At 35.9% G+C, this 13,022-nt stretch overlaps 1 protein-coding gene across 1 annotated transcript in view; it reads right to left on the bottom strand.

Annotated features, from left to right (window-relative positions):
• TBC1D5 (TBC1 domain family member 5) overlaps window positions 1-13,022 on the bottom strand; it is a 587,873-nt gene that overhangs the window by 202,074 nt on the left and 372,777 nt on the right. Inside the window, exons 12-13 of the mRNA XM_052000341.1 lie at window positions 11,879-11,981; window positions 1,396-1,484 (exon numbers count right to left, since the gene is read on the bottom strand). Coding sequence (XP_051856301.1) covers window positions 1,396-1,484; window positions 11,879-11,981 — 192 coding nt within the window. The remainder of the gene's footprint in view (window positions 1-1,395; window positions 1,485-11,878; window positions 11,982-13,022) is intronic.

Raw genomic sequence — 13,022 nt, 5'->3', positions numbered from 1 at the left:
TCTCCAATCCATTTTACAGATGAAGAAACTGAGGCACACAGGACTAAGTGACTTGCCCAGGGTCCCATAGCTAGGAAGTGTCTGGGGCTGATGGGTCCTCCTGTTTCCAGGCCCAGAGCCCTGAGCACTCTGGCGCCACCTAGCTGTCCTGCCCTGTGGACCAGCTCGCCCCTTGGTTTGTTTCTATCTCCAAGATGCTGGGATTCATGGCCAAAGCCTCTTTCCATTTGGTCTCCCTCAGCATACACAAATTAACTTGCCACGGGCACAATGTGTTTGTTTTGTTGGATGGCAAAGTCATTCGATACTTTCCCTAAACAAACGAAATGATCTCTGAATTATTTACTGTTGGGGGAATATCTTTGTTGCAAATCCCTTCCATTAGTGGCCTTAGGACATTTCCTTTCCTTTACTAGGTAGGGCAGATCGGGAAACAAGACCTGGATCGTGGGGTCAAAGTCCCCTTGAACTTAGAGCTGTTCCCGTGAACAAGCTGCACAAGGAGTTTCCACTTGCTCTTACTAAGGCCGATCTCTTCTGGTCACCTCTCCAAGGTGCTGCTCTTCCTCTGCAGCCCACCTGGCTTACTTGCTTCTGCTTTTCTCTGGGGGCCCGTAATTGTGCCACCCTAGTTAGTAACAATCACACTCATCAGGCTCTGCTTTGTATTATCGTTATTGGCAAAATCGAACCAGATTGCCAACCCACAGGTTCTGAATTCATCGATGCATTATCCCAAAGTGTAGCAGAAAGGTTAACACCAGAATTCTGGCCCGCTGCAGCTGCACACAGCTAGAGTCCAGGATTCTCAACACCTGCAGCTCCGGAGTGACTATAACAATGCAGGAAAACAAGGGAATTCCCAAAGTTGGAGATGAAACTATAAGGAAAACAAATGTCTGCAATGCACGTTGAAACATGAATTCTACTGACCAAAAATTTAAAAGGATTCCTTATGAATAAGTCCACTTCCACAGGTGACCTACGATGAAAACCATTGGCTCTAACCCAGAGGACTGCTAGATTGTGGCTGGGGCACTGGGCTTCAGGCACTTACTACTGGGCAATCCTGGGGCCCATCCCTCGATTTGCTGGTTTTCTCATCCATACCAGGAACTGGAGAAGCCGTGCAAACCACTCCATCCTCTTTCCCAAGAAAACCCCAAATAGGTCACAAAGAACTGGACGTGACAGAAACAAATGAACCCCGCCCCCCGTCCTGGACAAAGACTGATTGACAAATGTGCGCCACCTCAGCCCTTCTTTTCATTTACACGTCTCCTTGAGTATAAAGGTCTTGAAACGGAGGGTAGAGGGTCAGGGGAATCCTGGACCAAATGGGACAAAAGTAGGACTGGACGAAACAGTGCTGAAGGAAGACTAAGAAAGACTTGCCTTGGCCGTGCCGCCTCACTCGCGTGTAGGAAGGCTTGATGGTCACAGTGGAGGATAAAGACTATCGGGGCTAACAGCTCATGCATACCCTGAGACATAAGAAGAAAATGAGAAAAAAGATATTGAATTCATTAGATTATAGCATGCCACAAAGATGGATTTCTAGAATCTGCAATAGCCAGTAACATTACCATATACTATAAAACAAGAAAAAAATCATATAGCATCAAAAAAAGTTGTCTCCTTTTGAAATTAAAAAAAAAAAATTACCAGTTCCAACCAAACCACAGCATTTATTTTTCTTCAAGATACAGTGAGTGGTTTTCTTTTAAATGACACAGCAGACAATAAATTGGCATGGTAGACAACCTTGCACCTGTCAGTTGCTACAAGAACTATACTCATAAATATGAATTTCATTTATGCAAATTACAATCATGAGCTTCAGCAGAAAGATCTGCAGTAAGAAGGGTAACAGAGAAAAGTAGACCGGAGGAAATTATACCCAATGTTTTCATTGTATAATAGTTCAGAATTAGGATGTCAGTAGCTTTTGAGAAGAGCTGAAGTCAGCTAGCTTAGACTGTTGGATAATGAAAAGTCCCTACCTTTTGAGGGTATGACAAAGAAACAAAAGCTCTAAAAATAGGGTTCTCCTTATGTTTACCTAGTAAAATACATATTTTTAAAAAAGCAAGAGAAATTCCCCCCCCCCCCCAACAATTCAAAGGTTTTAAATTGAATATCATTTAGTAATTTCAAAAACAGAATTTACTACTGAATTTGTATGGTGACTTACTAATCCTAAGGATTAATTGAACATAACTAAGCAATGTTTAATGACTAAGATGTCCTATTACAGTTAAGTTAATTCTGGGGGGACTACAGGTAAATACACTGTTGCATATGAATTTTCTAGGTAACTATCACTATCCCTACATGGAAAAAAATTTATTTTTGAATATTTTTGATGGACACCTTGGCTCTTTTCTAAAGCAAAGGTTAATAAACATAATTTTTACTTTACCTTAATGTCTCAGGATCCTCATCACGAACACCAATTAATAGTACAATGACAATGTCCTCAGGGACTATTTAGATATAGAAATATAGTGTCTACACAAAATGCTACTTAGGTTCTAAGGCTGGCTTTTCATCACAGTGTATTCTCCATGACACTGACACTGGCAGCAGGTGCTCATTGCTCTATCTACATATCACATCCCACACCAAATAGATCCAGCAGGAGTAGACATCCAGGAAGCTCTTCCCCAACCTTTCTTCCACTGTTCTCTTTCCCTTGGCACATCACCCCACTTCATTCCCTGAAGAGAAGAGTCATTCTTTCATGCCTTCCAGGTCCCCAGCCTCTCATGGGAGAAGGAAGAACATCATTCAACTGTGTATCAGTCTCCTGCCTTCCATCATCGCATCAGTGTCACTGCATTGGCTCTGAGTCAATCAAGAATAGGACTTAAGGTGTAAGATGCAATAAGATTGGAAAGGGAACAGGAGGTTAAGGTCTTACTTCTCTGCCAGAATGATGACTTCAGTCTCCTTTTCTGACACTGGCTCTTTCCATGCATGTCATGTTGGCTATCTCCAGACCTCTATTTTAGATCCCCTTTTCTTTTTTTCTCTCTCCACTTGACAATCTCATCAGTTCCCACAAATACAATGATCAAATCCAAGTATATTTCTTCTAAGTCCAATCCCATGTTTTCACCTGACTGTGAGACTTTTCAGCCTTGACAGCTTGTAGGTACTTCAAACTCAACCTATTCAGAACAGTAGTAATTATCTGATTTTTTTTTCCCTGAATTTATTCTCTTGCTCCAACCTATAATCAATTTCATATACTAAATATGATGGAACATAAACACCTATTTATGAAACTGTTAATCTCTATTATGGACCATTTGATTTTAAAAATATGTATAACATTTAATCTCTTAACTTAAAAAAAAGTTATTACAATGTCTAGGTAAGAGGTGATGATGGCTTGTTATCAGCATGATGGCTGTGAAAATAGGGAAGATAAGTATCTTTTAATTGCCTATAATGTGCTAGGCAGTACATCTATAAATACAAATAACACAATCAATACTTTCAAGATGCTTACACCTTCAAGAATACAATAGAGTAGGTTACAGAGTGAGTAGGTAGTAAAGAAATCAAGGTTTGGGGTCTAACCAGGGAAGTTTAGTAATGATTCAACATGAAAATAAAGTAGATATAGTTAAAAGCTATGCTATCTGACCTCTTAAAAGAATTCAACACTTCTAAAATCCACCATTAAAAATTCAAGAGGCTATATCTGAGATAGAAAATGAAAAATTGGATTAGCTAGGATTGCTAAGTAGTTGAAATTTATTTTACTACTGTTTTAAAAAAAAGTTAATTGTCTGCCTCTAATATATGAAAAACAAATATTTATATTATGTGTTCAAATCATTACCTTTTCATTCACTTGAAGTTCTAGAAATTAAGAGGATAAACTACTTTACATACAATGATCTAAACTAAATTATTATTTTTAGTTAACTAGATGCCAGTATCTGACCATTCTGTAAATTTAGGTTTACTAATATATAAGAAATTATATTTGCATTATAGAAAATCAATCATGGAAACCTCTATAGCACTTTTTAAAAAGGCTAATTACTTGAGTTTGACATTAATAGTTACTTCCTACATATCCTTATAAAGAATATTCACAAAGTTAAGCAAAATTGTTTACTAAAGTACTAAGGTTACTGTAATGTCATAATAAAGTGCTAGGAATCACTGCTTTCCACTTTTCAAGTTTAATAAGTATTAACAGGAAAAGGATTTATTATAATCATCTAAAGAGTTCTGGTTTAGCACCTTCTCTTTCATGTAAGTTCATACAAGTTTCCCTAGATTTTTCATGGTTTAAAAATTTTGGCCATACAACTGCCAGTCATTACTTCAGAGGCTCAATGATGGTACCCAACATCTGTCAGAAAGGTGATGAACTAAATATGCAGAGATATCTTTTTTGACAAAGACAAAATATTTTTCTTGATTATGCATATGATACATGGATTTTATTTCTTTCTTCTTTGTTTTTTTTTTTTTTTTTTGGAGCAGAAAGCTGCAGAGAAAGTGGAAGGAAAGGAAAAAAATGTCTTAGAAAAGAGGAAAGGAAGATGAGAACTGTATGCTTTTGTTCTACTAAAGTGTTATCAATCATGTTGGCTGAATTCGATCCAAGTTGTCTTTATCTGCATTTTTCTAGTCTTTGTGTACATTGATTGTACTTCTTTCTTCAGTCTGCACCACTTTAAGTTTTTCTATGTTTCTTTGAATTCTTGAGATTTGTTATTTGTTAGACGGTAACAATACTCTATTACATTTACTTATCATGGTTTGTTCAGTCATTCCCAAGTGGCTGGGGATATATTTTGATTCCCTCTCTTTTGTCATTACAAATAATTCTATAAAATTTCTGTATTCAGGGTTTGGGTTTTTTTTTGGCATGTGTGATTATTTTTCAAAGCCTCAATGAAGTCAGCTCCCACTAAAAGTTTTTTCTGCCCCCCCTCCCCAGACCTCTTCTTGAGCTCTTTCCTGATTTACTTGGTATAAGTTATTTGTACTTATAAACTGTTATATACCTAGATTGTTTATCAGTTCATGTAAGCTCCTTAAGAACAAAAACTGTTCTATATATATACCCTTAGGGTCTACTACACAAAGTGTCATATGGCAGGCACTTAATTGATTAACTGAATCTCTGATTATAAATCAGCCCTAGTCCCAATAATTTTTCTTGCAAAATTCCAAGTTATTTTTTCTAACAGTTGTACCAATATCAGTTCCACAAGTAAGCAAGCAATATGCTTATATTCTTATAATACCTGTAATGTTGAATTTTTGCATTGTTAATGCTCTTTTTCAGTTTGATGGATGAAATTTTTTCTTAGTTATTTTAATTTGCATTAAATTATTAGTGATAATAATTGTAGAATTTTTTCAGGTGTCATTTTTGGAAAATTGTAGATATCCTTTGAGCATCTGTCTATTGGAGAAAGCTATTAATTTCCCTAACATTGTACTACCCTTGCAACTTTGGTATGAATACAAATTGGACATAATGATTATTCTTGGATATATTAATATCATTTCATTGAATATTTTGGCTCTGATACTGATTAGTGATAATGGTTTATAATTAAAAAAAAAAGCCTACCCACTCTATCCTTCACTTGTTTGGGTAACCATGAAGAAGTTGAGAAGATTTATCTTTTTTCTCTATTTTTAAGGGGAGTAAAGTCTTATTTTTAATAATGTGTGGCAATTTTTAAGTATAATATTTTTATCATGGATATTCAGGTCAAGGATAATTTACAAAAAATTCTTAACTTTCCTTCTAATTCTAGCTACATGAAGTTTGTTTGTATAAAATCTTTTATAATGTCATATAATCAAGGTAGTCCAATTTGACTTGTAATGTCTCCATTTTAAAATATTATGAATTTTCTTCATATTCATAGTTGTAAAGGATTGCTTTTTATCCTTAATTTTTTTTTAAAGGTATGGCTGCTTATATTCAAGTTTTACTTCTAGTAGGAATTTACTCAGTATGTATTATAAAATGTTGGCCTAAATACTTTCTGCCACTTATTTTCCAATTTTCCCAGCATTTCTGAACAAAGAGTTTCTTTCTCAGTTCAAACTATCTTAGATTTAAAGGTGGAAGGTACCTTTGAGACTTCCAAGACTCCATTTTATAGATGAAAAAACTTAGGCTAAGATAAATGAGTTGCACAGGGTGCTCACACTAGTAGTTAAATCAAGATGTGAAATTGGGTTCACAATCAGGTTTTCCTGACTCTAACATACCTGATAATCTTTTTTATTTGCTTTTAAGTATCGATTATTTATTTCTCTGACCTATTTTTCATTTTTTTATTTAGCAAAAAATAGTTGTATGTAATTTCGGATCTGGTAACACCAGGTCCCTTTCATTCCCCTATTCATGTTCCTTCAAAGAAGGGATAATTTTGATTTTTGTCTTCATAACCCCAATTGCTGTCCAGAGCAGTGCCTTGAATATAAAAGGTGCTTACTAAAGTGAACTGATTAAAGTGAACTGATTTTTATTATAATTAGCACTGTTAGTAGTGTATCAAATAACAATGAAGAAAGTGACCATTTTTGTTCACCTATGAACAAAAATCACCTATGATTTTCTAGGATTTCTCCTCCCTTTATAATGTTTGCTCTTGATTTTTAGATAAATGTTTTGGATTATATAAATATCTTGCATACTTACACACTTTTTGTATGTGATCATCACAATGCTATTTAGTATCTTAAAAAAAAAAAAAGTGCTATACCCTCAAAGGCCTTTTGTTGAATCTATGGACATTAGATTTCGTTATGCTGTTATTATATGCTTAATTATCCTACTAATTTTCCTAATGCTGAACCATTTTTGCCATGTTGGTAAACATGCAACTTGGATATATCTATAATACTTTACTTACTCTTTTGGCTTTGATACTGACTAATGATAATGGTTTGTAATGAAACAAAAACCAAATCAACTTCTTTATCCTTCTCTAGTTTGAGTGCTGGCCTTTTTAATCTATTGCTGAGGATAGTCCATTGAGCCCAGGAATTATTTCTTCCTTGAATCTGAATGAAATCACCCTGTAAACACCCAGATTTTTCTTAACGGCTGTCGCAGTTCTTCACAATTTTTCTGCTTCGTTTCCTGGCCTTCTCACAGGTCTCTCAGACACAAACCAGCATCCCAGGGGCCTTAATCCTTCCGTGAGAAGCTGGTGTGGATGAGAGACCATTCCGTGACCCATGTCATCTAGGATTGGGTTCTGGTTACATTCAGAACCCCCTCGCTGGCTGCGTCACCACAGCCGAGTCCTCCTTTTTTCCTTCTTCCCTGCTCCTCCTTTACTTCTAGATCCATGATCAAACCAGCTGTCACTGCTCCCAGGTAGTTATCACCGGCACTTTATGGATGATGTCACTGAGCTTAGAAGGAGTTGGGTAACTCCGCCAGGTTCCAGCGGCTGGCAAACACCTGAGGCTGGATTTGAACTCAGGCCTCCCTGACTCCAGACCCAGACTCTGATCTTTAGCACTACTTGTCATAAAATAGACGGCTTCCAGTCCGTTGGTTCTCTGTCCCATTGCCCAGTGAAGGCTTTCCCTGATAGTCAGATTCTGGGTCCTGCAGGCCAGCAATGGATGGGACATCGCAGGGGACAACGCTGACCATCTGAGGGGGTCTGGGAAAGTGGCTCACTTCCCACCAATGCAGGCGCTTATCTCGCTGGAGACTGTGGCGGGGTCTGGGAGTAGCTCTCGACCTCTGCACTGCCTCTGTGGGGGTAGGTCTCCCTGCTCTCAAAGCTGGGCTCTCCCCACAGCTGGCAGTTCTCTCATCAGGAAGGGTGCTTAAGAAAGGACACAATCATTGGGGAAACCGGAGTGCTGGAGAACAGGAAGGCAAACATTCCCAGGCAGTCTTGTTTAAATTGTTAATTTAATTAGCTAACATTTTTGTCTCCCTCCCCCTACTCGGGCCCCTCAGGGATGATGCTAAGGAAAACTTTAGCACAATGTGCATCCAAGTGATCGTAAATTCTGCATTAGTGGACTCTGATATGACTGAGTTTAACTGAGCAAGTTTTAATCTAGGCTGTGTAATGAGTACAGTACCACTTGGGGCCACTTCATTTTTGTTTCATTACACACCTGTCACTGTTGGTCCCTTTATCCAAAATTCTCTTCAGGGCATAGAAGGGGACGTTGTTTTAAAGAATACAGGAAATGAGCTCACACTGTAAATCCCAAAGTTTACAGATCAGGCAAGATTGGGGAGGTACCAGTTACAGGCAATCTGGCTAAAATCCCTAACCCAAGGATGGATTCTCATAGATCCCCCAGAAATCCACTCAAAGCAAACAAAATCATATTTTTAGACTAAGAAATCCAAATCCATTTCCACCAGAAAACACATCATGAGAGTATGTCTCCAGCCAGATGTTAGATATATAGCCCGGGCTCATGACCATATACAGACTTTCCGTGTTCCACATGGGGTGAGTTCAGATCTCTCAATTGTCAGATCCTGTAACAACTTCTCTTTCCAGTCCCGCATGTTGCTCCTTCAGAAGCAGTCTCTTTCTGTCCAGATACATATACTAGTATGTTTTACACCTGGCTGTTGTGTGTGACTGGTAGGCAAGCTTGACACTTAGGAAAATTGGGAGAGTTTAAATCCTGAGGGGGTGGTACTGTTTTACCATCATCAAATTCAGACTCCCAGTTCCCAACAAAATCTTCCTCCTTCTGAAACCTTACTCTTCCCAAGACACTGTTTCTAGGTACTTCTTACAGATCTTAAAATATACTTGTTATTTTATTCAAGTTTTGTTTGTTTGTTTTATAAATTTTCCATGGAAAAAATTTTAATTGTTTCATAAATAACTTTGCTATTTCTATAACATATTCTCAAAAAATATTTGTAAATATTGAAGAATGAGCAAAGCTCAGCTAAAATTCATGTACTAATTTTTTTTTTAATTTGGATTTTTCAATTTTCTTTTCATAGTAATCTTTATAGTAAGGTATTCATCATAATGTAAAATGTATATACATTTTAGGAGTGTGAAATTTTTCATATATTTTAAAACAAAAGATTGGTATGTTGTAAGCTAGATCAGTATGCAAATTGCTATTTTATAATCAAAGCAATATACTTACTTCATAAAGTTGTTGTGAATCAAATGGTTAATATATATAAAATCAATGTGCAAAATTTTAAATTCCTATATTAGAGTCAGCTAATATAGTAGAAAAAGTCTATTATAATTGCTATAGGTTAATATGCTGAATGGGATGACAAAAAGCTCAGCAGCTTAATCAACTCTAATCAATAGTGGAAAAAGCTCTAAGATTTGGGAAAAGGAATATGGGCTCAAGTAAATTGCCCCTTAATACAGCTGTGGGACTCTGGGCAGGTCACCCAAAGCCCATGGATCTCTTCCCTCATTTGTAAAATTAAGGATTTGGAAGAGTTAATCTCTAAGGTCCATTAGAGATAAAATCTACAATTTCTGGGATTACTTAATCTGATGAGTCTATTAAAGGCCAAACATTTATTTAAGTACATACTGTGCTAGAACTGGTACTCAGAGTAGACAGGCTAAATTTAAATCTCACAAAATAGACACAACTTTTGCTTGTATTCAGAAGATTAGGAGGCAATAACATAGAAAAATTAAATAAATATTAATATTAAATAGTTTCATTATGATCAAAGCACAAAATAACACATGGTGAGTGGATAAGAGGGATGCAAAGAGCTGGGCAGAGTGACTCATGAATGGAGGGTGACGTGCATTGAAAATCTAACTGCAGTAACACTAAATCAAGTCTAAAAGACCATAAGTAATTCCCCAGTGATAGAAAGCAAGAATCCTTTTGACTTGTCCACCAGAAGTGACCCCAAGCCAGAAATCATCCGAAGGTTTGTTTCTCATCTAAACTCTTAAGATTTCTTTCAGAGCTGCCCCAAACACTCTGACAAACTCGATGTCTACTAAACAGGCGGGACAAAGCTAGCAAGGGGTGAGAAGTTACAAATGGAAATTCCAATAGAATCTTCTGGAAGGTCTGAAGGAAGAAGAGATGCTCCAAGTGACAAGGTTTCATATTTTGTACAAGTGACCAAGCACACTTACTCACAAATTCCTTTATTCCATGGCCCTAAAATGTGCGTTTTCTCCTCTATACTGTCAGCATTTCTGCAGTCTCAGTGCTTTACCTCAGCTGAGCTATTCTTCAGTAAGTGCTGCAGAACCAAATTTGTACCAGTGGAAAATAAAGGTAAAGAAGTTTCCATCTTCAACAGCCTGTAGGCTCACAAGATTGAACCTGTTCTTTTATCTGCCTATGTTCATTTAGCCCACCACGCAGTCTTTATTAAAGCCGAGGCATCAGGCAGTCAAAGTTCATTAATACCATTTATATAATCTCTGCAGTTTCAATTAACTCAGCAAGACATTCTACTACATGATAACAGTCTCATTAATTCAATAAAATCCCATAACTATTAACAATATGGTCTATGTTAAACGGGGTGTCACCTAGCACAAAATAATAGCTTTAACAGCTTGTGATGAAACTCAAGGTTTTTTCTTAAATTTGATCTGGCTAAATATTCAGTCCTTCTGCAGCAAGGTATTATTTCTCAGTAAAGAATCTACAGGATTTTAAACATGCACAGGGGGTAATTAAGCCTTTTAAGTCATACCCAGGAGTCAGATAATATTACTTTCTTGTTCAATAAATGATAGACTTTGTCTAAATTATCTAGAATGGAATCCTCCATTTCCCCATCTACTCTTCAGCACAAGTGCTCTGGGTCACATTTATTGGAAATGGTGGGGCTGAACAACATTGGGTTTCTGGATTTCTGATAGCACAACCATATTCCATTGGTACAGGATTGCCCTAATACAATTTTTGCTCTTCTTCACAAACATAAAAAGGGAGAAAAGGCAGGTTAGATAATTGTTCTTTGGCCTGGTGATATACAAGGTTTTCAAATGAATTCTATTCCTATTCAATTCTTTTGTTTCTGTAATGTGTTTTTTCATGTTTAGCCAAAATTTGACTTTAAAAAAAAAAATAAAAACAAAAACAAAACCCAGAACTTTTAAAACTTTTTTTGATATTTGACCCAGGATGTAGAATTTATCTTTTACATAGTAAAATCTGATTTTTTTTTTTTAAATGAACAAACTAAGCTTATGCCTTTTCTAGGCAATCAGTGTTTTCAAGATAATAATATAATAATAATATAGCCAGTTTTGTTCTCTATCCTCAAAAAAAGTCACAATAAACTTAAATTTATCTTAAAATACTATGAGTAAATAATGGAAATTTCCTCTTTTGGAAAAGGTAATGTGTTAAAAGTATTAATGAATATGTGAAGGGTCAGATAATAGGATCATAATGAAAACTTAATAGGCATTTTCAATTGTTATAAGCAACTTTTTGAAACTAATTTTTTGCTAACTTTTAGATAACTAATGGGGCACTTCATAACTTTTTACATTATTTCACATATTTATAAAAATGCTGTACTTGGATACAATATTTATACCTACAACCATGGAAAGTTTTATTACTAGATTGGCTTCAAAAAGGCTGTTTATAAACAAACTCCCAAAAGTTGAAAGAAAAGCTTGAGCAGCCTTATAGAAGACAATTTGGTGGAATGTCTTATAATGAGGAGGAAGCATATGTGCGTCAATGAGCTTACTTTTCTTTGCATGCAGCTGACAAGCATCTCTCTGATTGCCTGAGCATTATGATACAACTCTGGATACAATAAAGCCTACATTATTGCACTATCATTTGTCAAGCTGTATAGAAAATTTTGAGTCAATGGATGCCACCTGTACGATATTTTCATTACCTGTTTATAAAGCAACTGCTCGTTTTCTCTCGCATAACAGAAAAGAACATCTGTAAGAATTTTTCTCACATTTTCTTGCTGGAAATACTGCATTTCAGGAAACCTGAAAAAAAGAAAAGAGTCCTGAGGCAGGCAGCCCAGCTTAAAGAGACTTCTGCAAACTCTCACTTCTGAGAAGCACCCGGGATTTTTGAGTTTTCTATTCAAAGCCTTATCTGCATCTCAATTTTTCCCTGTGACAAAACTAATGTTTTAATGAAATAGGAATTTAAAAAAAGGAGGGAAAAATACTTGAACCTCATAGTTGATATCATTTAACCTAAAAAAAGAAATATTTTATACCTATAAAAATAAAAACATATATTCCCCCCAATACTAACGGCAGGCCATATTTACTCCACATTTATGATCTGCTTTTTTGTAAACAGTATCTCCAACTTGGGCTGTGTAAATGGCAGTCTTATTCATGTCTAAATGAACAATTATCAGGGATAATATCCAACTTGATACAAATCTTAAAGAACTTTAATGAGTATATATAGTGATGATTTCAGGTCTCTTTACAAAATGTAATACTTTACACTGAGCATATACTAAGGGTTCTGGATATACTAAAAATAAAATAAAAAAATTGAAAAGACAGAACCTCCGCTCTGAGATTTTAAATTCTATTTAGAAAGATAAATCATGTATGTATGCATGCATATATATTCTGTGTGTATGTGTATGAAACAACCAAAGATCATTTCAAACCAATATAACCAAATATGTAAATAAATATTTTACCAACTAGATATAAAGGAAATAAAAAAAATTAATGTGAGAAAACATTCAAATGAAGGGTTACTTACTAATAGACTATTTCCTACAGGTGAGTTTTAAATTCAGATTTTAAGGATGCACGGGAACACATTGGGAAAAGACATTTAAGTGGAAATGTCATGTTAGAAAGCACAGGCACTGATAAATAATTTATTTAGTTAAAGAATATTATTATTTAGCAGAGAGTCCATGTAGAAATGAATGTAGTAACATAACAATAGTTCCCTAATAGGGACACAGAAAGAATAAAAGGAACGGAAAGTTGATAGAGTTCCAAATCCTAAGTAGAGAAATTTATCTGTAATACGGCTAACAGAATTAC

This window comes from Antechinus flavipes, chromosome 5, assembly GCF_016432865.1.
Source record: "Antechinus flavipes isolate AdamAnt ecotype Samford, QLD, Australia chromosome 5, AdamAnt_v2, whole genome shotgun sequence".
In the NCBI taxonomy this organism is placed as follows: domain Eukaryota; kingdom Metazoa; phylum Chordata; class Mammalia; order Dasyuromorphia; family Dasyuridae; genus Antechinus; species Antechinus flavipes.
The sequence above is the reverse complement of the archived record's forward strand: the minus strand, read 5'-3'. Positions and strand labels throughout refer to the sequence as shown.